At 56.3% G+C, this 22,588-nt stretch overlaps 1 protein-coding gene across 8 annotated transcripts; it reads right to left on the reverse strand.

Annotated features, from left to right (window-relative positions):
- Nucleotides 1-384: 384 nt before the first annotated feature.
- Nucleotides 385-20,233, reverse strand: UNC13D (unc-13 homolog D). 8 transcript variants are annotated; one of them, XM_015645621.3, is made up of 32 exons: nucleotides 20,131-20,233; nucleotides 13,446-13,478; nucleotides 13,080-13,187; nucleotides 12,343-12,402; nucleotides 12,070-12,136; nucleotides 11,809-11,986; nucleotides 11,636-11,680; nucleotides 11,217-11,285; nucleotides 10,952-11,021; nucleotides 10,585-10,689; nucleotides 10,136-10,228; nucleotides 9,805-9,908; nucleotides 9,486-9,603; nucleotides 8,834-8,958; nucleotides 8,476-8,566; nucleotides 8,162-8,218; nucleotides 7,978-8,075; nucleotides 7,692-7,743; nucleotides 7,272-7,402; nucleotides 6,873-6,993; nucleotides 6,188-6,328; nucleotides 5,928-6,026; nucleotides 5,355-5,561; nucleotides 5,123-5,191; nucleotides 4,733-4,812; nucleotides 4,417-4,522; nucleotides 4,271-4,342; nucleotides 4,072-4,155; nucleotides 3,672-3,792; nucleotides 2,993-3,116; nucleotides 2,505-2,710; nucleotides 385-2,412 (listed from the first exon to the last, which is right to left on the reverse strand). In XM_015645621.3, the coding sequence occupies exons 2-32, from the start codon at nucleotides 13,476-13,478 to the stop codon at nucleotides 2,309-2,311; spliced, it is 3,138 nt and encodes a 1,045-aa protein (XP_015501107.1). In that variant the 5' UTR covers nucleotides 20,131-20,233; the 3' UTR covers nucleotides 385-2,308. The 8 variants fall into 8 exon arrangements, with proteins under 8 accessions (XP_015501107.1, XP_015501106.1, XP_015501105.1 ...); XM_015645620.2 differs by lacking the exon at nucleotides 20,131-20,233 and adding an exon at nucleotides 18,753-18,838; XM_015645619.3 differs by lacking the exon at nucleotides 20,131-20,233 and adding an exon at nucleotides 15,496-15,610.
- Between the last annotated feature and the right edge of the window lie 2,355 nt (nucleotides 20,234-22,588).

Consider the following 22,588-nt stretch of genomic DNA (forward strand, 5'->3'; position numbering starts at 1 on the left):
GTGTGCGCATGCGTGCCCGGGTGGATGTGCAGCCCCAGGCTCTGCTCTGGGCCTTGGGAGGGTGGAGAAATCTGGGCTTTGGAGCCTTCAAAACAACAGATCTGTTGGCAAATTTTCACACAACCAAGAGTAATTTCGCTCTGAGCTCCCCTCTGTTTTCGGGGTGTTGCAATTCATTTTCCTGGTGGAGGCATAGTGAAAGAGGGGGAACATCAATGGTGGGGCAGAGTCCCCTTTTGAGGTGGCAAATCAAAACATTTCTCACCCAAATTCTTGGTCTGGACATGGATTTATGTCCTGGAAGAGCCAGGCTGGGCAGAGGTGAGCTGTGCCTGCACAGTGTTCTGTGTGTTGGCACCCAAAAGAACACACCCAGTCTGTGGATCCAAAAATTACCTGTTAATTTTGGTCTAATTAATGCTTCAAAGATGTATCAACCACTTCCCATTAGTCCAATCACAACAAAAATCTGAATGGGCCCATTTGTATTGCAGATTATTGGTAACACAATAAAATCAGTAGATCTAAGTGCCAGCCCCTTCCCTCTTGTGTTCTGGCCATCTGCCTGTGTCGGGTCCTTGACCAGGATTAGGAGGATGATGATGGAGATTTCTTCCTCTTATCATTCTTGCATTTGCTAGGAGCTGGTTTTGTGTGCTTCAAGCCTTATTTTTTAATGCTTGGGCTGTTCTCCACCTCCATGGTGCTAGCTGTGCTCTGACTGATTAAGGTTTATTAGTCTTTCTCTATAAAAGGTGGGATTTCTTTTAGGGTGGGAGAAGACACACACAAGTGCCTGGAGCTGAGCAAAAATGAAGCTATAACACCTTGAATAATACAATGCAAGCAATCCCAAATGAGAGGTCAGCCTGTGCTGCCTGCTCCCTGGGACACGCCTGCTGGTGCCAGCCCAGGGCAAGGTGGGACACAGTGATTTTTATAAAAACAGCTAAAAATGAGCTGAGACCATATTCAAACCTCCAGCCTCATGTAATGAGGTTATGAAGTGTGAGGTGCCAGCTCCAGATGAGCTGCAGGGTGCTGGAGCCAGCTGAAATGACACTGAAATGTCCCCACACTCCCAGACCCAGCTCTGGAATATTATTTCTCTGCACTGCAACCTAAGCCAGCAAATGGCTTCCTTGAGAGCCTGCAGCGCCTTAATCCCCCCTGCTGTGGGCTCTGTCACACAGATACCAAAGGAGCTTTTTTCTTTTGCCACCCCCGCATCCAGGATCTGACCTGAGCTGACCCAGCGGCTGCTCTGCCCACCGAGGGAGCAGCTGGTGCTCAGGCACCCGGGAGGGGGATGCTTTTAATTCCCTGGTCCCTGGCAGCTCCCAGGGACCTGCTGCAGCTCAAACACGGCCATCTCCCTGCAGGGTGGGGGTAGAGGGAGCTCCAGGTGTATAATTAGTACTAATTGCAGCAAAAACAAGCTCCAAAAAACCCACAAAATTGTTACAACCACCTGCATTGCGTTTTTGCTGTCACACTGGGTCACCCCACGTGGATGCACCCTGCAGGGCTTCCCACCACTTCCAGAGGGACCCGGGTCCCTGGCACAGGCTGGGAGTGATGCCAGGGACCTGCACCCCATGCCTGGACTGTCAGCTGCCCAAAATACCTCCTGGTCTGGCTGCCAGGGCTGTGATGCTCTTGATTGCTGCAAGATCCCCGGCTTCCAGGAGGTAAAATTGGTGGTAAAATTATAAAAAAAACCAAAACCAAACAGACACAACAGCTATGCACTTTTTAAAAAAGGAGAAATTCAGCAGCTCCCACCAGATCTCAAATGCCTTGTCCCACCCCACTGTGCTGCTCCCAGCACAGGGCCACTGCCCCAAAGCACACAGCCCACGCATCTGCTTTGTGGCTTTTCATTTAAAATAAGAGGCTTATCCACAAGAAAATGAGGGGGAAAAAAATTTAAAAATAAAAAAAAAATAAAAAAAAATGAAGGCAGGTTTGGCCATGGCTGTCCCCAGCCTGAGTCAGTCATGTTGCAGACAGGAGGGTTGGGGACACGGCCAGGAGATGCAGCACTGGCAGTCACAAGCTCCAGAGGGACAGACAGGGACAGCCACACTTCCACATCCCTCGTGTAGTGTTACCAGTCCAGGCAGGCAAAGAAATCCCCCGGAATCCACCTGCCCACCCTCCCTGGGTGACCTGCCGAAGGTGGGGTGAGTTGGGTCAGGCACAGGGACCCCTCTGTCCCCACACTCCCTGCAGAAGGTTCTGGTCCCAGCACCACAGAAGTCCCGCTGGCCGGACCCCTCCTTCCAGGCCATCTTCCTTCCCCTCCTCACTCTGTCTCCTTGGACTGCTTGGCTCGCTGCTTGCGGAGCTTAACGAAGGCCTGAGCTTCTTTGTCCCTTTTCCTGGACTCCAGCAGCTGCAGGATCTCATCTGCCAGAGAAGAGGGCGGTAATGGTGGGAGCTGCTCCCCACAGCCCCCTCCCCGCTCTGCAGGGCCTCGGCCCGGCTGGGGCACCACGTACCCGTGGGCTTGGGGTGCGTGAGGGGGAGCCGGCTCTGGGGCACCCGTCCCATGTCAGCCTCGTCCTCCTCGCTGTCCAGGCCGGGCAGGTGGCACAGGGGGAAGAAGGCTTCGCCCTCCAGGTCGTTGGCCCCCAGCACATCGTAGTCAAACACGGTCAGCAGCAGACAGGCCCCCTCCTGCCGGCACTTCTCGGGGGGGATCAAGCTGCACCAGGGGATCATCAATCGCACCCCGTCCCCTCGGTCCCTCGGTGCCAGCCTGCCGTGCCCCATGCGAATGCACAGCCCCACACTGACCCAACCCGCCCGGGGCCCCAGCACAGCCCCGAACCATCCCGGCTGTTTGGGGGACCCCTCTGGGGTGCAGGGGCTGAAATCCCTGGGCACGGCCCGTTCCTGGAGCAGCAGCCCCATGGCAGAGGCTCTGCTGAAGCCCGAGGGGCTGCGGGGAGTGGGGGGGGCCCGGGGGGTGTCAGTCCCTACGTACAAGTCGAAAGCTTCGTCGAAGAGGGGGTGCAGCTCGTTCCTCTTGCACTGGGTGGTCCGGGCCACCACCTCGGGGAACTCGTGCCGGGGCTCCAGGGTGAGCTGCACGAAGGGGTCGCTGGAGCCTGGTGGGGTGCAGACATCAGCCCCCTCCCCTGGCCCCTCTGCACGGATGAACCCAACCGGGGGGGCTTGGACACACCGGGGTGGCTGCAGGGGGGGGTCAGGGCATCCTCACCCCAACCCCGGGCTCCTGGAGGCTGCGGGGACATCCCTAACCCTGCCGGCACAGCGATCGGCCAGGGGTGGCTGCAGGAGGAGTGACCTCTCCTGGAGAGCTCCCCGAACGACAGCCGGACCGGCAGAAGGTCGCTGCTCACCCCCAGAGTGGTTTTTTATCTGCGGCTGGTTTGCACGATGATAAAAGCCGCCTGCCCTGGCTGCTGGCTTGTGCCACAAACAGTGGGATGTGGGTCCTGCATAGTCCTGCCTGCCACATCCCACCGCAGCACCCAGAACCACTGCAATAACCCCTCTTTTCCCCCAAATCCACCTCCTTGGACAAAAAAGCAAACCAAGAGAGAGTCCAAGCATTGCCAGCATCTCTCCTGACTGGGGCATACGGGGAGCAGGGGCAGGGGCCGTGGGGCAGTGTGTCTCCCCTGCCCACACACACTCACCGTCAGAGTCCAGCGGGATGAGGTTGGTGGCGTTGAGCACTTCCACACGGAGTTTCTGCTCCAAAGGCCGGTACAGAGCTTTGATGGTCACGGCCCCGTACTTCTCTGAGCTGGTGTCCAGCTGGGCAGTGGGGTACAAGGATAAAGGTGCTGCCCTTCATCCCCATCATGGAGAGGATACACAAGGTCTGGCAGAGGCTCAGCAGGAATTTTGGGGTACCAGGGTGTGCTGGAATCCTCTGGGATGAATTGAGCCTCCTCCTGTTCAACACTGTGCAAACCCTGCCCCAACAGCCCCAGGACTGGGAGGGTGGTGGGGAAATTCCACATTTCCACAGGCAGGGCCTGTGGGCAAGGGTGGGATGTGGGAGGGGGCTGGGGGCACCATCCAGACTCCTACCTGCTGCTGGATCCTGTTGCTGAAGTATTTCTGGATAAGTTTGCGGCTGGTGGCGGAGCAGAGGGCCAGGTGAGACTCCAGCCTCTGTGGGAGGGTGTGAGGTGATGCTCAAGCACACGGACAGGTCCACAGCCTGGGGATCCCTGGCATCCCTTCCTCCCAAAGCAACCCACAGGGACTCCCATCCCCATCTCCATACCTGGAAGGCTGCACTGTGGAGGGTCTCCAGCGGCAGCCCGCAGCCCTCGGCGTGGAAGCACAGCTCCAGGCTCTGGGGACAAGGATGCTGTCAGCCACCAACCAAACCCCTGTCCTTGCCAAGGACCCCCTGCTTCCCCTTGGTACCTTCAGGGCACAGAACAGCCTCTGGCAGTGCTGGACCGAGGGCACCTGTGGCCCCTGTGCTGCTGAGAGCACGGACAGGGTGTGCTGCCACAGGAGAGTAAGGAGGCTGCAGGGGAGAGGGAGGTTGTGAGCAGGATCCAGTGGCTGGGCTTGTCTCCAGCTGAAGGGCTTTGCAAAGCCCCAGAAGGAAGTGCCTCATCCTGCCAGCCCCAAAGTGGGATGGTCCCAAGCCCCATGGAGCTGAGGGGATGCTCCTGCCCAAGAGATGGTGACACTGGTGGCCTCTGCCACAGTGCATCCCAAGTGCCCTGGTCACCTTTTGAAGTTCTCCTGGACCAGGTGCTCGTTGAGGTACTGCAGCTCCGACTCCAGGAACTTCATGAGTGGGGTGATGGACTGCAGTGAGAGGAGAGGGGCATTGGGGAGTGCAGGGGGGGCGTATCCAGCAGGACACAGCAGGCCAGGGAGGATCCCAGAGGGGCTCCTTCCCACAGAACACAGGCAGGCTGAGCCTGCTGAGGTCCTGCTGCTGACATGGGCATCAAATGAAGGCTGTGGAGATCTGGGCCCCATCACTGGTGTGTCCTGTGCCCCAGGCATGGGCAGGGAGCAGGGATGGAGGGTGAGAGACACCCACCAAGCAAGCAAAGGCTATCCATAGCTGTCCAAAAAAGATGGTCCAGGAGGGGCTGGACCAGATACTTACATCCTCAGGTTTCTGGGTGTTACTGGAAGATGAGAGCTCCTGGATGTGCCTGGCAATGCCCTTTTCCAGCTGCCAGGGAGAAATGCAGGAAGAGACTTGGACTTTGCCCTCTGCACAAGCCTCCCCACGCCCAGCTCCACCTTGTCTCCATCCCAGGAGCGTTATGGGCTTCAGGACACCTTGGGTGAGACTGCTGTGGGCTGGGTGAGGGCCATCAGTGGCAGGTGGTCACCTTGGTAGCCAGAGCTTGCACCACGTCCTGGACCTCGTGGTCCAGGCAGGCCACGGTGCTGTGGAGCTGGTTGTGCAGAGCGTTCTGGATCTGCTGTGGGTCGATGATGCCCCTCGTGCGCTGCTCCAGCTGGGCCCAGTCCAGCTGCGACGGCAGCTTCAGCATCAGCAGCCGCAGCTGCTCGATGTTGTTCACCACGATGCAGAGCTGGGAGAGGAGGGTCTACTCCAGGGTCCACACTCCCTGGAGCACCCCACATCCCCATCCCCATCATTATTCCCATCTCCATCCCCATCCCCATCATTATTCCCATCTCCATCCCCATCCTCATGCCTAGTCCCATCACCATCTCCATTCTCATTTTCATCCTCACCTGTGTCCCCATTCCCATCCTGCTCACATCATTTCCCTCCTGATTTTCTCAGATTATGGCTTTTCATGGCCAGCTGGTCCCTGTGGAACCCAAACTGGGGATGTCAGCTGGGTTCTCAGCAGCTCAGCTGCCTCTTTGTCCAGAAACCAGGGCCAAATCCTGCCCTTCCTGGAGCAACCAGGACAAGTTCCAGAACCAACCTTGTTGGCCGCCTCGCCCTCGTTCTGCTCGCTCAGCGACAGAGCCTCAGCCCTCTCCTTGATGAGCTTGCAGTACATCAGGGAGATCTTGCACATGTCCTGCAGGTCAGAGAGGAAACAAACGGGACTGAACCAGGCATCACGGGGACCACTGTGGGCTCAGGGACTCACATCACCGTGGGGCACCGGCTCCTTCATGGAGACACGTCCTCAAGAGCAGGAGGAGGAAAATCCAGGTACTGGTGCCCAGGTGTACAAACCTCCAGGAGATTGACCATGATCATGAAGGCTTTCTCAGGGTCTGGCCAGTTGAGCTGCTGCCAGGTTGTCACGACCTGGGCGTAGCAGGTGGACAGGTCAACGGTGGATGTGCTGTGCTTGTGATACCCGTAAGGCTTCAGCTGAGGGGCAGAGAAGGCAAACAGCTCATACAGAGAGATGCCATCCCAGAGAGCAGAGCTGCTCCTTCACTTTGGGGCTCTCTGGCCCCTCATCAGCTCCTTGGATCCCAATGTCATCACACAACCACTTTAGAGAGTGGAGATGAGGATGGATGGAGCAGCACGAGCTCCCTGCTTCCCTCCATACACCAACCCAGTGTTGTTGGACCCCACTGAAGGGCAGCCTGTGGCCCCATGGCTGCCTTTCCTCCCCTCTTCAGGGAGGCTGGAAGCAAAGGGGATTCTCGCAGCATAGCCCAAATGCAGGGTGCTCAGATCAGCCTGTGGGCTGCCAGGGACACTGTGCAGGACCAGGGTGGGGGGGATCACCTGGCCCAGGGAACCAGATATTTTTATGCTTTTGGGAGAAGAACCAGGCTGCTCCTGGGCTGCCAGTGGCACCTATGTGGTGGTCTCAGTGCTGTGAGCCAGGCACAGCAGCAAGCCATGGAGGACAGCTGGAGTGTCCCAAAGGGAGGAGGGAGATTTCTCCTCCCCACGTTACCTGGTCCATCTGGATGGCTCTCTGAGCCCTCTCCAGTGTGGTGGTGTAAGCCTTCTGCAGCCACAGGGGTAATGCTTCCTCGAACCACTGGTGGAAATTGCTCAGAGCCAGAGGTCCATCCCTGTGGATGAAGACATCGTCCCTATGGATGATGTGCTGGCTTCTCCCACCGCACAGCAGTGGCACAGGACCACCACCCCTCCTGCTCTCACACCAATCCCACCCAGAGATGAGCCCAAAACCCTCCTGGTGATGCTCCCATTGACACCAACAGCCTGCTCTGCCTGGTGTGCAATTAGTGATGTAGGTGAGTGGGAAGGATCCAGAGATCCTCTCAGTTAACTGCTCAATCCCTCCCTCTGGCAGCTCTCCTCTCTCAGGAGGAGAGAGCTCTCATACCTGTTTGGGAGGGAGTCCCTCATCTGACAGAGCTCCTGCAGTTTCCTGTAGAGATCGAAGAGGCTCTCAGCTGTGGGTCTGGACATGCTGCTGTCAACCTCGTGCAGCTGCTCCTGGACGTGCTCCGCGACCTGATGGGAGCAAGGGCAGGGGACACACACTGAGGTCCGGCCAGGAAGGCTCCTTCTGGAGCAAGGTCAGCTCAGGGGACTCCTCTTCCTTTTGGGTGGCATTTGAGGAGATTTGTTGGGTCAAATAGTCCCCAAAGTCACTCTATGGGCACACAGGGAGAGAGGGAGAGCTTCTCTCGCTCCCCTTCCAGCCTTGCAACAAGCAGGTGCCACCTGAAGGGTGGCCAAAAACCTCAGCCTGGCTTTAGGCTTTAGTCCCCTGAGGGCAGAGCAGCCCGGGCTTGCTCACCAGGCTCTCCAGCTCCAGGTAGGCAATGGAGAAGATATTCAGCTTCAGGTTGCTGCAAGAGAAAAATGTGGAGTCAGGAGCCTGCCAATCCCAGCCCAGCAAAGCCTGCCCAGCAAAGCCTGCCAGGCTGTGTCCTGGGTGAGGACAGCACAGCTGCAAGGGGCAGAGATGGCACCAAAGATCCCATCTGTGCAGTCCCAGGGCCAAGGAATGAGGCATCAAAATGCCCTGTCACTCCTGATCCCAGGGAAGATGGATGGGGGTGAGATCGAGCATGGAAACCTACGTGCTGAACAATTTATTCCAGATCTTTTGGCACTGCTTGAGGTCTTCTATCACCTCCTGGAGGAGCTTGGACAAGGCTTTGCTATTCTCCTCTATGCTCTGCAAAGGAAAGAACAGCTTGTTTTGGATGCTCAGACATTTTGAGGTGACTTTATCATGTCAGAGGGACAGAGATGGGAACTGACCTTCACCATGGGCTTGAGGTGCTGCTTCTGCATGTGAAACCACTCGGTTGTGCCTGACTGCAAGAGAGGAGACCTGGTGGGATGGCAGGGAAGCAGGAGGAGCAAAGCTCTGTCACCCCCTTCACTCTCCCTGTGCCCTGGGTGAGGTGAGAACCACAGGCAGGGACCACCAGGTTGAAGAGGGGTGGGTATTTCCCATGCCAGGGTGATCCACGTGGATTTGTTGAGGTGTGGGCATTGGGCAGGGATGGAAGGAAAGGGAGAGCCACAGGGTCCCACCTTGCAGGGATTGGGGTGGGTGAGACCCCCAGTACCTTCAGAGCTGTTGAGACCATCTGGGTGAGGTCAGGGCTGGGTGTGCACAGCTCATGGAAAGCTTTTGTTTTGCACATCTGGACGAGGACCCTGCAAAGTGAGAACCTCGAGTGAAACCCAGCACCTGCCATGAGAAACAAACACCCCTTCCCTCACAGACCCTGCCCAAACAGCATTCCCTTCCAGCAACAACCGCCACAGGGAGCCCAGGACGAGGGATGGGACAGGATGAGTGTCACAGCAGCCCAGATGGGGACAAAGGGCTCACACTGAGTCTTGCTCAAGCTCAGGGGCTTGTCCATCTCAGTGACCAAGCCACAGGACCCCAGGTGCAGCTGGCATCAGTGACCAACTCACCGGAGCAGGGACTGAAGCCTCTCCTTGGACCTCGGGACAGAGAGGGGGAAAACGATGCGGAACCTACGGATGAGGGAGACCCCGTAGGTCAGCAAGGACTGGAAGGACTCGGCCAGCTCTGCTTTCTGGGGAGAAGAAAGGAAACATGCACTGTCCTCCTCAGTGACAGGCAGATGCTGGCTGGACCATGGCACCTGGTGCTCCCATTCCCTTCCAGCCTGCTCCAGGGATGGGAAAAACCCCCTGATGTCTCTGGTAGCTTCTCCCTGGAGGGACTGAACTGAGCTTTGTGCTTAAACCTCATTGCTATGCATGGAAAATTCAGTGTCTCAGCAGGGTGCGGGGATGCTCTGGGAAAAGCTGAAAAGGCTGTGAGAAACAGAAATTGGGTCATATTTAAGTTTTGCAGGGGGTTGTGATCAGAGGTGGGGGAGGGGATGTCAGTGCAAAGGGTAAGGGGTTCTCCACAGAGGGGGGAACAAAGCACTGGGAAATGCCTCCAACACCCTGGCACCCCTGTACCCCACAATCTCCTGCCCTTCTTGGAACACAGGAGGGTTCCCAGGGGCTCCTAGGAGGAGAGGCTCTGGGCTGGGTGCCTGGGACACCTTTCCCTGATCTCTGTCCCACAGCAGTGCTGGAGCCCCCTCACCTGCTCTGGCCTCAGGCGCTCCTGCACCCACCGGTACTCGATGCTGGTGATCTGCTGGAGGAGGCAGCTGCTGTTGAACTCCAGGCTCTGGTAGAGTTTGCTGTAGGCCAGCCACTGCCTGGGGAGGAGGAAGGGCTGGGCTGAGCCCCCGGGGGCTGGGGCACCCAGGAGCCAGCCACAGTCACAGCTGGGGTCACAGGGGTGGCACCCAGGTGTCCTGGGGACAACACCTGAGCTCATGGGACAGACCAGCTGTGGCAGAGGGTCCCAGGAAGGCCCTGAGCGCTGCACTGGGGCGCTCTGGGTGCGGGGCACTCACGCCATGTCCTGGTGGAAGTCAGAGAGGTCCTTCTGTGTGGCGTGCAGGTACAGCACGGTGCTGGCGTGGCTGCTCAGCTCCCCATCCCAGGAGGTGCTGCCGGCCTGCCAGGAGGAAAAGGGAGGGGCAATGTGTCCTGGAGCAAGACAGGGAGAATGAGGACAGGCACCAGGGTGGGGAGGGGGTGTCTGTGCAGGAGTGGGAGCCCCGGAAGGATGCCAGGCATCATCCTGACCCTCATTCCCATCACACAGTGTGTCGGGGTGTGGGCTGCAAAGGAAGCTCTCCCCCAGCCCAGCTGCTGGAGGGCTGCTCCTGGTGCGGGTGGTACCTGGTGCTGGAGGATCTCGTGGGACACCAGCTGCTGCAGGAGGTGGCGGTGGACGGTGTAGCTCGGCTGTGTCCGGCTGCTCGTGGTGGCCCTCTGGAAAGAGACAAGGCAGAGAGAGCCATCACCTGCCTGGACACACAGGGACGCTGTCACAGCAAAAAGAGGGGACACAGCACCCAAAAAGAGGGGCTGGAGAGCCAAGGGCTGCAGGTGCCCCGGGAGCAGGGTTCACAGTGGGGACACAGCACCCAAAAAGAGGGGCTGGAGAGCCAAGGGCTGCAGGTGCCCCGGGAGCAGGGTCCTGGTGCTGGCACAGAGCTCAGGGGAGGGTCAGCACCTGCAGACCCTGGTGCTGGCACCTGTGAGCCCCAGACGAGCCCCAAGGGACAGGCAGCTGTCCCATCCTGCCCAGGCAAAGGGAAAGGATCCCTTTCCACATCCCATCCCACCTTCTTGTGCGTGAGTAGGAACTGCAGGTGGCAGTGCCCCCGCTCGGGGTAGGTCTCTGTGCGTGGCTCCAGCTGGTACCACTGGTCACTCCAGCAGTGCAGGTCCTGCAGGCACACAGGGACAAAGGGACAGCCCTGGGCAGCCTCCCCAGGAGAAGGATCTTGTTCAGAGACCAGGGGATCTTCATCCCACTGCGTTCATGGGGCAGGGAGATTCTGTGTAGGGTTAAAAGCACAGGCTGTGCAGTGACTGTGGTGGGGTGACTGTGCACAGGGAGGGAGCTGAGGTCAGTTTGTGGCTCTGGAGGGATCCTGGCTGTGCTGCCGGGAGGTTTAACCTGGAGCAGGGCAGGCACCCGGCGCTCACCTTCAGCCGAACCACCACGTTCCCCAGGAAATCGTCCTGCCCCTTGTCTTTGCGAGCATCTTTAAAGATCCTGAAAGGAACAGACGAAAGGGGGTGGGAAGGTGTCCTGCAGCTGTGACCCGGCCGTGCTCGGCGTGGAGCAGGGTGACACAGACCTGCCGCACTCCCTTCCTCCGTCCAAAGGTGATTTTTAAAATCCAGCAGGCAAATAAACATTTTCTAGCCCAGATTTCCTGAGCAGCCCTGGGGCCACAGCAGCACCAACCTTTTGAGGCCGTGGAGGTCCGTCAGCTCCCCCAGCTTGTGCCGCATCGACTCCACCACGTCCGAGTCCCTGCGCGAAGCCCACGGCGGGGAAAGGGGGAAATCCAGGAGATGGAAAAACAGAGCAGAGAGTTGCAATGACGGTGGAGAAGGGAAAGTACAGGAACAGGGAAGTGGCAGGACTGAGGCCACCCCCAAACCCAGCCCAAATCTGCCAGCATGTGGCTTCTCTCCAGAAATGAAACCAGGGTTTAGGACCAGGCCTGCCTGGGATTTCTCTGCTGGCACAGGTCACATCCTGCACTGCTCCACACAAAGTGATGGGCAAAAGGGTTCCCAGCTGGCTTCTGGCCTTTAAAAAAGCTGCAGATTGAATCCCAGGAGGCAGGACACCCTGGGGGCAGGGTGAGGGTCACTCACCACATGTCCAGGTGGAAGCTGGCTGTCTCCACATCTTTAAACTCCCTGCAAGGCACCAGGGGATTTTGTTACTTGAGGAACATTGGAGTGGTGAACCCCCATCCACAGCTGAGCCCTGGCCATGCCCTGCATCCCCCCAGAGGGCAGAGCCAAGGGGTGGGGTGGGGGATTACAGGATGAAGGTCTCGTTCCACACTGGGCTGAGGGTCTGTTTTATCACTTGGGTGCGATGGATTTGGTCTTCAGGGATGAGGTCCTTCACCACAGCCTTCATTCTCTTCTTGTGGTCAGGGTGGGCTGGTTCCTGGCCCCTGGCCTGGATGCCCAGCAGGCAGTATGGGTCACTGAGCCCTGTGAGGGTGAAGGTGTGGGAATTCCACTCGGGAGCAGCAGCTGCCCCTCTTCCCACGGGACACCCACCCATCTCCACTTACCGCTGACATCTTTACCCAAAATTCCCTTGGCTTCCTTCACAGTGGCTTTCAGGCAGTAAATGGGGCTCTGGGAAAATGAAAAAACAGCTATTAATGTGTGGGGTCAGCAACCCTGTGAGGAAAGCTCAACCCTGCAAGAAAGGATGGGGTCGGAGCAGGACCCTGCCATCAGCTCCCACCCAAGCAGTGACAATGCCAGAGTACCCCAAGTCCCAGTCAGAGGGGCTCAGAGGCACTGCAGCCCCCCAGCACCAGCCCAGCTGCACACTGTACCTCCAGCTCCATGACCTGCTGCATGATCACACTGTGCTCCTCCGCGTCCATGCCAAAAGCCTGTGTGGATATTGGGGCTGGTGATGGATGCTGCCCTGTGAACAGGGGCTGGAGAGCAGCCAGGGGCTTCCCTCTGCTCCCTGGAACCAGCCCAAGGGGGGAGGAAAGTGGCAGAGTCCAGCAGGAAGGGTGGGAACCAGCTGAAATCTCTCGAGGGAGAGAGGGAGAGCCTTCTTCCCACCATCCCCAAGACAAACTCCTCTCCAGGGCTAGTATCTCCCAGCCACAGGATGCTCCCAGCCCTCTGGCTGGATGCTGCTGCTACATCTTTCATGGTGTTTGTTAAAAGCTTCCTCTGCATGACCCTGTAGGGGGCCAGAGGGAAGATTATTGGCTCCAAACGAGCAGAGAGAAATTGTGTGTGGTGGGGGTCAGGGCAAGTTCTGCATAGGTGGGATGGGGCATTTCCACATCCTGGCCCCTGGTCCAGTCCAAGCCACTAACACATGGAAAGCCCAACCATATTCAACATAAATATTCTCAAGTTTGCAAGTAAAAGTTTGTTATTCAGCCTCCTGAGGATTTTGTGGTCTCCTGTGAACCACCAGAGTAAATCAAAGCCCCTGTAAAAACTCACTGTGTGAGCTTGGGGCATAACAAATCCTTACCATCCCCTGTAGGTGGGAGGATGGACATGTCAGGGGACAGGTTTTGGGGACCCTGTTGGGGGGACACACCTTCTGCACATAGGAGTAGAGCTCCTGGGAATCCCCGATGTGCTGCTGCTTGGGCTTGCCCAGGCGGTGCAGGATGGTGTAGAGAACCTCCTGGTAGAGCAGGGCCAGCTGTGGGGGGACAGTGCTGACACCTCATGTGGGGACAGCCAGCAGGGACATGCTCTGTGCACCCCCCAGGATCAGCAGGATTTCCTCCTCACAGCTCCCCCAGCCCCATCCCGGGCCCTGACACCCCCTGCACCCAGCCCTGGCCACCACCACTGCCTGTCCTGGAGCTCCAGGAGCTGAGCCACGTCCCCAAAGCCCTGCAGCACTGCCACCCCCCCAGTGCCACCAAGGGAAAGCACAGTGGGGCCACGCTCGTACCTCTTCCTTGGAGAACCGGTGGGACAGATCCATCTGGGGAGAGAAGAGAAGAGAGGTTTCCCATCAAGAGCGTGGTTTGAGGAGGAAATCGTGGCCAGACAGGGCAGGGCAGCCAGGATGGGGCAGCATCACCCACAGCACGAGGGTGGGATGTGCCAGAGGACACTGTGACACCCCACAGACACCCCAGGGCTGAGGGACAGTGTCCCCCATCACCCACCAGCAGGGCAGCACGGGGAACTTCACCCCCAAGCCCCATTAATTGAGGAGGGGGTGCGAGGGTGACAACAGCAGCTGGGGGTGACCCCCAGGAGGCTTCAAAAGCCAATCACCCACCTCTCACCCCCAGAGCCACTCACTGCAGCAGGCTGGAGAGCAAAGCAGCTGAGGGACAGGGCAGGGGGCCAGAGCACCGTGAGGAGCTCCAGGCTGGGCGAGGAGATGCCAAAATCCATCAGGATTTGGTGCACTGCTACAAATCTCTGAAAGCTGCAAGGGTGCACTGCTCATTCCCCACTTGAAGGATGGCCAGCAACAGCACTGACCTTCCAAACAAGAACTGAATCCGAGCAGTGACACTGCCAGAGGAAGGGGACCAGTGTCCCTGTGCCATCTGTTAGCAGTCCTGGTACTGGAGCCTCTGGGAGCACAAGGGGCTGACACCAAAACATGTAACAGAAGTTTTTAAAATGACTTTGGGCTTTTTTGGGCTGAGGGGAGTCTGCAGAGCATGATCCCAGCACCTGCTCATGCAGGACTGGTAGGGATGGATGGATGGATGGATGGATGGATGGATGGATGGATGGATGGATGAATCCTACCTGTGGGTCAGCCCAGGCCCCAAACTGACCTTAGGAACCCCTAACAGAAAAAAATAAACCAACCCCGAGCTTGAACATTTGCTTATGGCAAATCTAGGGCTGGCATAATCCCCCGGCCATCTGGACTGAATTCAACCCTTCCAGCCCTGGCGAGTTTAACCCTTGAGCTGCTCTCCCCACCTTCCACATCTCTTCTTGTACCCACTGGTGGCTGCTGGGGGCTCTGCTGGCTGAGCAGCCCCCTGTGAAAGGGGCACCTGTTGCACTTAGGAGGGTCCCAGCCTGCCCCTGCCCAGGGGCACCTCCTGCTGCTGCTGGCACTGTCCTGCCTGTGCCAAGGCAAGGGGGACATGGCCCCATCCCAAATCTTTCAGCATCCCCACAGCCAGCGCTGCCCCATTGCAAGGCTGCAAGTGCAGAGGGGACAGAAAAGGGACTTTATTTCTCTGCTGCTGTTGTTTATCGCAAGACACAAACATCTGTGCCCTGCCCAGCAGTGGGGTAGCACAGGAGGGCAGGGGGAGGAATCCCTGCTGCTTTTGGGGGCAGCTCCTTGTCATTCCATTCTGCCCTGGACACAGGGGCTGCTCCCATGTGCACAGGGGACTGCTTAAGATAAAGCTGAGCTGAGCCACCAGGACCTGTTTACTGCTGCTAATCCTCATGCCAAGAACCCAGCTCAAATCCAGGAGTGTTGCTTAAACCCAGGTCTGGATACCACCAGCATCAGCCCACCCCAGCAGCTGCAGCAGGGACAGGGGCCCTGGGGAGGGAGGACAAGTCCCCGAGTGGGGACCAGCAGCAGGACAGATCATCCAGGGCACGGGGCACTGTGCCCTCCCAGCAGCCCTGGGCAGAGCTGTGGGTCCCTTCCCACGGGGACAGACGTGGGGACCCAGAGGAAGCTGTTTGTTTTGGGATGGCCTGGAGCAGGTTTTGGGGGAGCTGCCGGCAGCAGAGAGCCCAGAGAGGCTGGGAAGTGCTGGGAAACCACAGCCGAGCCCAGAGGGGACCTCAGTGGGGGCACAGAGCTGCAGCTGAGCCCGTGGGGTGCCCATTTACACGGGTGTGGCACCCCCATCTCTCGGGCACCCCCAGACCTCGGTTCCCTTTCTCTCATTCCCCTTTTACAGCCCCAGCACCCAGCGCTGTCCCCGGGGTCCCCTGGGCACAGCCCCCCTGACCCTGCCTGGTGCCAGCACACCTCCAAAAAGCTCAAAGGCACCTACCTCGGGGCTCTCCTCCCCGGGGAGGGTCCCTGGGGGGCTCTCAGCAGAGGGATCCATCTCGGGGGGAGGCTGAGTGTGGGGCAGGGCTGCAGCTCTGTGTTCTCCCCCACTGCCTCTCTCGCTCTCAGGAGGAAACCACAGCCTTTATCAGAGCGTGGCCATGTCAGAGCAGCGGAAACGCGCTCAGGGCTCCTGCCAGAGCACCCCGGGGACACAGACACCCCAACCCTGCACCCACAGCCACCGGCACCGCCTGGCACACATGGCACCACACGGGGGACGTGGCACATCCAGCCCCTGCCACCACTCACGAGCCAGGAATTGCAGAGAAATAGTCCTGAGAAAGCAAAGCCCAGCAGGGGAAGGGGGTGATGGAGAGGATTAGCAGAGACAACAGCAAGGATGTGGGCTCTGATGTGTCTTTGGGATCCGTGGTGCCGAGAGCAGGGGCAGGGACCTTGCAGAGAGCAGGGGGTGTCTTCAGCCCCGGGGGATGGATGGGATTCCCCCATGCAAAAGCTGCAGCAGGGGAAGTCCTTGCAACACCCAGGAGAGTTGCACAAGGTTGGGCTGAGAGCAGATGCAATGAAAAGCCAAGAACAGCACTGAGAAAGGGCCTGTGACCTTTTCCCCAAACAGGCTGTCCAGAAAGAGCTGGTTACTGAGAAAAAAAGCAGAAAGAAATTATGCTGAAAACTTGCTCTTTACCATCAGCTTTCATTCTTGTAAAGACTTTATCTGATTGCAGCTTGCCAGGCCTGTCACAGAGCAGCACTCCCCTCGAAGATCCCTATCAGGATGCTCTCACTGATAAAAAACTGGGTGGGGGAAGGCTTGGCTGGGCATCAGGAGATGCCAGGGGAAGATCCAGTTTGCTGCTGGGTGTCTGCTGTGTCTCCAGGCACAGCTGAGAGCGGGCTGGGCTTTGGAGGAGCTGTGGAGCTGCACAAGCATTTTCTGCTCAGCAGCCTGACCCACAGCCTGGGGAAGGACAAGGACATCAGCCCGTGCTCAGTGTCACTGCTGGGGTTTGGTGTCACTGCCACAGGCCCTCTGCAGCACGGCAGCGACTCCCCAAGGGCAGGTTTTGTCTTCCTCACACCTTCCTGACCCCTGGATGGTCCAAAAGCCATTCAAAAAGATGCTTCAGATGCAACACAGGCAGCAGTGGCTCCACAGTGGGATCAGAGGTGCTGTGCAGGCACTCTAGGATTTGTGCTGAATCCAAACAGGAAACCATGACCATGGAAACTGCACTGGAGAATTTGCCTCCTTAATACCAGTGAAGGAATCAGAGTCCATCAGCACAGAGCCCCACAGCATGCTGGCTCCAAGCTGGGCTGCAGGAGGATGCTGGCAGCAGCATCTCTGTGAGAGGCAGCCAGTCCCTTCCAGCCTTGCACTCATCCAGTCCTTTAATTGAGGCAGGCTGCACTGTTTTAATTGCTTTGAGAGAGACACAACCTCCCTTTGCCCTGGAACCCTGTAAGAGGAGGTTATAATGGCAAAAGGGGCTCCCTGAAGTTGTGGGACCAGGAGATGGAAAAAGGGTTGAGAGCAAAAGCAGAGGGTTGAAGTGGGATGCAGATTTTCTTTATCCAGGACAGCCAGCACAGGACTGGGACCTAGAGGGGCTACACAGCATAAAAACACTGAATTTCCAGGAGTAGGGGGATGCCAAGATAATCTACACAATAAAAATCCAGAGATACAGTGAGACACCATGAAGCTGAAATGCACTCCTGAGGTTTTCCAGCCTTGTCCTCTGAGGTCTGCAAAAAGCTGCTTGTTACACTTCTGCTCTCTCCCCTGTCAGGAGGGCTCTGGTAACTGTCAGACATTTCAGAGGTGCTTACCCAGCTCTGCCAGCCTCAGCCTTGGCTTTATCCAGCCTTTTTTCATTGGCTCACCTTGGACAAATGGCTTAAAAGCATCTCCTCCCTTGCTGATGGAGGGGATGTGGTGGAGAAGCCGATTCCTGTCCCGTGACACACACAAATGCAGTTTATTGATCTGGGACACCAGCTCTGTGCTCTCTTGCAAAATGTTGCTAGTGGGAACTAGAGAAAAGTGCATGATGGCCTTTGGAAACCATTGCTGGCATCTTTGCTTTTAGCTTTGATTGCAAAAACAAAATCTGGCTCTGCAAAGAGGAACTCCAGAGGTAAAGGCAGGACATGGACTCAGCATCCTTGAGCTGCTCACACCTTTCACTGCTCCTTGCCAACAAAAATTAACAGCAGTCAGGATGTCTCTTGCCTCAACCAGCACAGAGAGCAGAGCTGAAAGGGTTTAGTAATCCTCAAACCCACTTCTTTCCTCCTTGTAACACTGGAGAAATAAAACCCATTTGTAACTACGGGTAAACATCAGGCAGTGACCCTCTGGCCAGGAGCTGGTGCCTAGGCTGGGGTTGTGCAGGCTTTAGAAAGCAAAAGTTCAGCTGCAGTGTGGAAGTGTCTGTTTAAAAGCACTTTCCCCAGCAGTTCCCCAGCTGGCCACTACAGTGTCCACTGGAAATGCTCAGGCACAGCCCGGCAGGGTGGGAGCACCCAGCTCCCATCAGAGGCCAGCATGGTCCTTGGGAAGGAATCTGTGCAGGGATCACATGGATCTGAGCCTCTGTGTGTGCCATGGGAGAGCTCTTTGGTGATCAGGTCTCAAAAGCAGCAAATATCTTTTTTTCCCCCTGGGTTTTAGCAGCAACCACCTGTTCCACAAAATACCAGTGACAAAAATCACTGAGCTCCTGTATTTGCACCTCAAATTACTCCTTGTCCAGAAATCAATAAGAGAAGGGCTCCAGAATGAGCGAGGATTTCTGGTTAATAAAGACAATCCTGATAAACTCTGATAAACTCCTGATAAAGTTCCCCAGACTGGCAGACAACTTGCAAAACATTCCAGACATCCAAGGCAGGACTTTACAAAGGGAGGGGGTTGGCATTCCACAAAACAGCCCCTGCTTCCCACGCTGTCAGTCTGCCTCCCAAAATAACCAACATATATCTGCACAATGTGGAGTGGAGCCTTACATTCCTTTCCAAAACAAGTCATCCTAAAGGAAAACCCTTTATACCTGTCCCCAGTATAAATAAAGTTCACAGTTCACTTGTGAATGGGGTTATAGCGGCTGAGAAAACAGATTTCCAAAGAACAAACATCATCACTGTCTTTATAGGGAATCATCTTCCCCCTAAAGGAAAAGCTGCTAGGAAATAATCCTCCAGCAACATTAACAGTAGTTTATCTCCTACCTCTTGTCTTGATCCTGAAGCCACAGCCTGGCCACACTCTTATCTCTCGGATGGAGATGGACAAATATTAACAAAACTGATTTCAACATGTCCCTCCCTCACTTCTCCTTTTAAGCACGGGGTCTGATGACTCTGCAGAAGCCAGTGGCGCCTGCCAGGCATTGGCAAAGGGGACAGTGCAGGCACCAGGCAGAGGACAGAAAGGTGGTTTCAAAATGAGAGATTTCCCTGTTTCCCCTTTTTGGGGGGTGAGGTATCCACTGGGTGCTGTGGGGAACGATTCCATACCCAGGAGGGATGTCAGTCATCCCCCTCCCTGTTTCCAGTGGGGCCCCCCAGTAACTCCAGCCCTGACCCCACATCTCTCCTGAGCACTCTGGGGACACCTCACAAAAGCTGGTGGCACCTGGGAAGGAAGTGGGGAATACACAGCATCTCCCTCCTCATTTGGGACATTTTAGAAGGATGTCAAGGCAAACTCCATCCCTCTGGGAAGAGCAAAGGGGACTTCCAGCCACCCACACAGGACAGAGCAGTTGTGAAAGCTTTGTTCCCCTTGGGAGCCCTGTGCAGGAGCAGAGGTTTGGCACAAGAGCTGCCAGCTCCTTGGCAGGGATGTGCAAGGATGACTCTGAGGAAGTCACAGACTTTATGTGTAGACCTGGATGTCCCTCATTTGCCTCAAAGCACCTTGTGACCGCTCAAAAATGTTTTCACCATCACTGTCATGTGCTGTCTTCACTTCCCTCTCCCAGTGAGATAATTCTGTTTCAGACACTGGATTTATCATCCCCTCACTGCAGGGACAGAGAATGGGGGACACAGATTTCAAAGGCAATTTATTTGCTGGTTTTGGGGCTGAGTTGAGAGCAGCAGGACTGACAGCATGTGCCTGAGCTGAGGAGGGACCAGGGTGATGCTTGTGAAGGTGGAAGAACCCGGGGCTGACACCCAGGTACCTCCATGCCCCCATGGTGCCCATTAACCAGGTTAGTCTGGAGCACAGAGGCCAAATTACCGACCAGCTCCAGCACAGAGCATTCTCCCCACGGCTTTTCCACCAACAATTCTCCCCACACACTTGCTGAAGCCCCTGAGGACCCCACCAAGCTCCACAGAGCCACATTCTTGGGAGATGGGAGGAGGCTGCAGGACAACCGCTCCCACCGCCCCCACATTCCAGAGGGACACGCCAAAACATGGAATATTATTGCAGTCAGCCCATGCCAAGGGAAGAGCCAGCATGTCCCAGCCAGAGCCCAGCCCTCACAGAGCAAAGTACATGGAAAAGGAGGAGGAGGAGACACAGCTTGAGCAGGGGAAAGGAAAAGTTTAGAAAGTAGGATTTGCTGAGCTGTAAATAGAGCCAAGCTGATACCTTTTGCTGCAGCGTTCAGACACCACAGGAATTGTGTAGGGAATGGCAGGTGGGATAGGAGGAGCCTGCAGGGAGGGTTTGCACCCTGAGGTGTGAGATCCAGCAGCCACCACCGGCAGGTACGAGCTCCTGCTCCCCTGGGCCACTTCATGTCCCGCTGGGGCCTGCCTGTCACGGTGACACAGGGCCAGCCCCTGAGCAAGGAGGGGGCTGAAATACCGGTTCCAGTCTCTTGGAGCTGACTCACTCCAAACAGGTGAGTAACACCTGCTGCGGCTGCAGAGCCTTCACTGAAATAAAGATCCCTGCACATCTCAGCATTCGGTCCCCACCCACAAACCTCACTTCTGTCGCTTGGGCTTTTCTGTGCAGCTTTAACCTGAAACTCCTCCTGATCACAGCCAGCCTTGGTGAAACTCACTCCAACACACCCCTGGCAGCTCTTTACAGGTGGTGGTGCTCGTGATGCGACAGGAGCTGCTCACTGGCAAGGGCGGGCAGGGCTCCTGGATGCTCCAGGAGCAGCTGGATCCAAACTCCACCACACAACTCCTGCCACCTCCAGCAGTGCTTGCAAAGGGAGTGCTGTGAGGCAGAGCTGAGAAATCAGTGTCCATCATGTGACAGAGGCAGTTTGACCATGCACAGCCCTGAGAGTGGTGGGGATGCCTTGGGAGGCTACCTAGAACAGAGGTCTGTTTTGTCTGACTAAACTGTGGGTTGAACTTGCTAATACTTTATATGAAGTTCAGAGTTATACACCAATGCAGTACAGAATCTGGAAAATATAGAAGCTAAAACTTAAGGCATCATTTGGAAGTCCCTGTGATCTCCAAAGGAAGGCACACACAGGACAGGGAGGTGCTGGCCAGGGGGGCTTAACCCCAATCCCTACAACTGCTTAGTGCATCCCCCCAGCCAGAAAAAATCAATGCATGAAGCGGAGCACTTGAGGTCAAACCTGGGCAGAATGGTGTGGAGGAAGAGGAGGATTCTGTTTCATTCTGTGTCTGGAGGCAACCCCAGGCAAGCACACACAGGATGGGACAATCCTTCCAGGGTAAGGATCCTTAATCCCTAAGGACTAAGACCTTCCTCAGCCCCCAGGGAGAGCACCAGGATTTCAGGGCTGACAGTAGGAAATCTGTCAGCAACACCTGCGGTTCCTGCAGCAACACTTCTTTGCACAAGATCTCAAAGCATTTTGGAAATACTGTTACCCCACACTTCCCAGAGAAGGGAAGCAGCCACATTTCCCAGCATCAGGGGCAGGGAGAGACTTCTCAAGTGAAGAGCCCAAGTCACATCAAAGAGACAGAACTGTAGGTGGTGATGGAAAAATCTGCCTCTGCCAAAGGATCCAACACTAATTGTTCCCTATGCCTCCACTTTTCCTTCAGTACTATAACACCATACAAATATTGGAGTTTAATGGTACCAATCTGGCTGTCACATGGCAGACTGCTGCTGCACAGCCAGTTAATCATTGAGGCAGGGACCAGACCTGGAGACGTGTCAATGCACAACATTTCTTCCTGCCCTACTCCCACCCCAATTCCAGAGCAGCAGCAGACTTCAAATTGCACTTCCTTGATTTAATGTTTAAAACCTTCTGCACGGGCAGCAGGACTGGTGAGCCTCCACCCTCCCTGAGCCCCTTCCCAAGCAGAGAACAGTTCCCAGTTTCCACCGGGGGATGGCAGGGAGTGTGAGTAGCAAAGGCAAATTTGGGGGTTTTGGCGGGGATTCTCAGCAGCACCCAAAGATCTGGATTCCCAACTCGTGCTGCTCCACTCAGCACAATACTGCCTGACCCTTGCTGGCTGTGTACCCAGCTGGCCCCACACTTTCAGCATTGCCAAAATGTGCTTCACTCCCCACCAGCACACTCCAAACAAACGAGACCACGCCCTATCTCTTTTTTTTGGCTTGCTCCTCCTCCCCTCCCCACAGACCGTGCCTGGGGGAATGGGAACATTCTGCCTCAAACCACGCTGGAAAGCCCACAGCTCCAAATCCAGATTTAGCCCATTCACCCGTGCTAAGGAATATTTCATTTATTCCAGCCTGACTCATCCTTTGAGTGTATTTCCCTTTTGCCAGACAGAAGCCTTATGGTGTCTGTGGAAGTCTTGCCACTTCTCCACTCTAAGGGAAGTGACTCAGCTCGAAGCATGGAGCTGAGTTCCCATGGGAGCAGATATCCAAATATTTCTCTCTCAAGCACACTTAGTTGAGGAAAGGTTTTGAAAGAACCATGGATTGTTCTCATTGTTGGCCTAAGAGCTGCACAGGGAGAGGGGCTGGGCAAGAGCTCTGGAAAGTTCGTGCAATCTATGTTTTCTAGGATTCTGTCTCAGAGTAGATGGCAACTGGGAATGAGCCAGCACAGAAAGGTTTCAGCACCGAGTTGGACAGATGTGACTGAGGAAACCTTGAAGTAATTTAATTTACAAAT

This window comes from Parus major, chromosome 18 (genome assembly GCF_001522545.3).
Source record: "Parus major isolate Abel chromosome 18, Parus_major1.1, whole genome shotgun sequence".
In the NCBI taxonomy this organism is placed as follows: domain Eukaryota; kingdom Metazoa; phylum Chordata; class Aves; order Passeriformes; family Paridae; genus Parus; species Parus major.

Excerpts from the sequence above, each read along its gene's own strand:
- UNC13D (XM_015645619.3), bottom strand. The coding sequence starts at position 15,552 with ATGGATCCCTCTGCTGAGAGCCCCCCAGGGACCCTCCCCGGGGAGGAG. Across the intron at positions 6,329-6,872 it reads GAGCCATCCAGATGGACCAG|CTGAAGCCTTACGGGTATCA; the intron begins GTAACGTGGGGA and ends TCTGCCCCTCAG. Across the intron at positions 4,156-4,270 it reads TCCACAGTGCAGCCTTCCAG|AGGCTGGAGTCTCACCTGGC; the intron begins GTATGGAGATGG and ends ACCCTCCCACAG.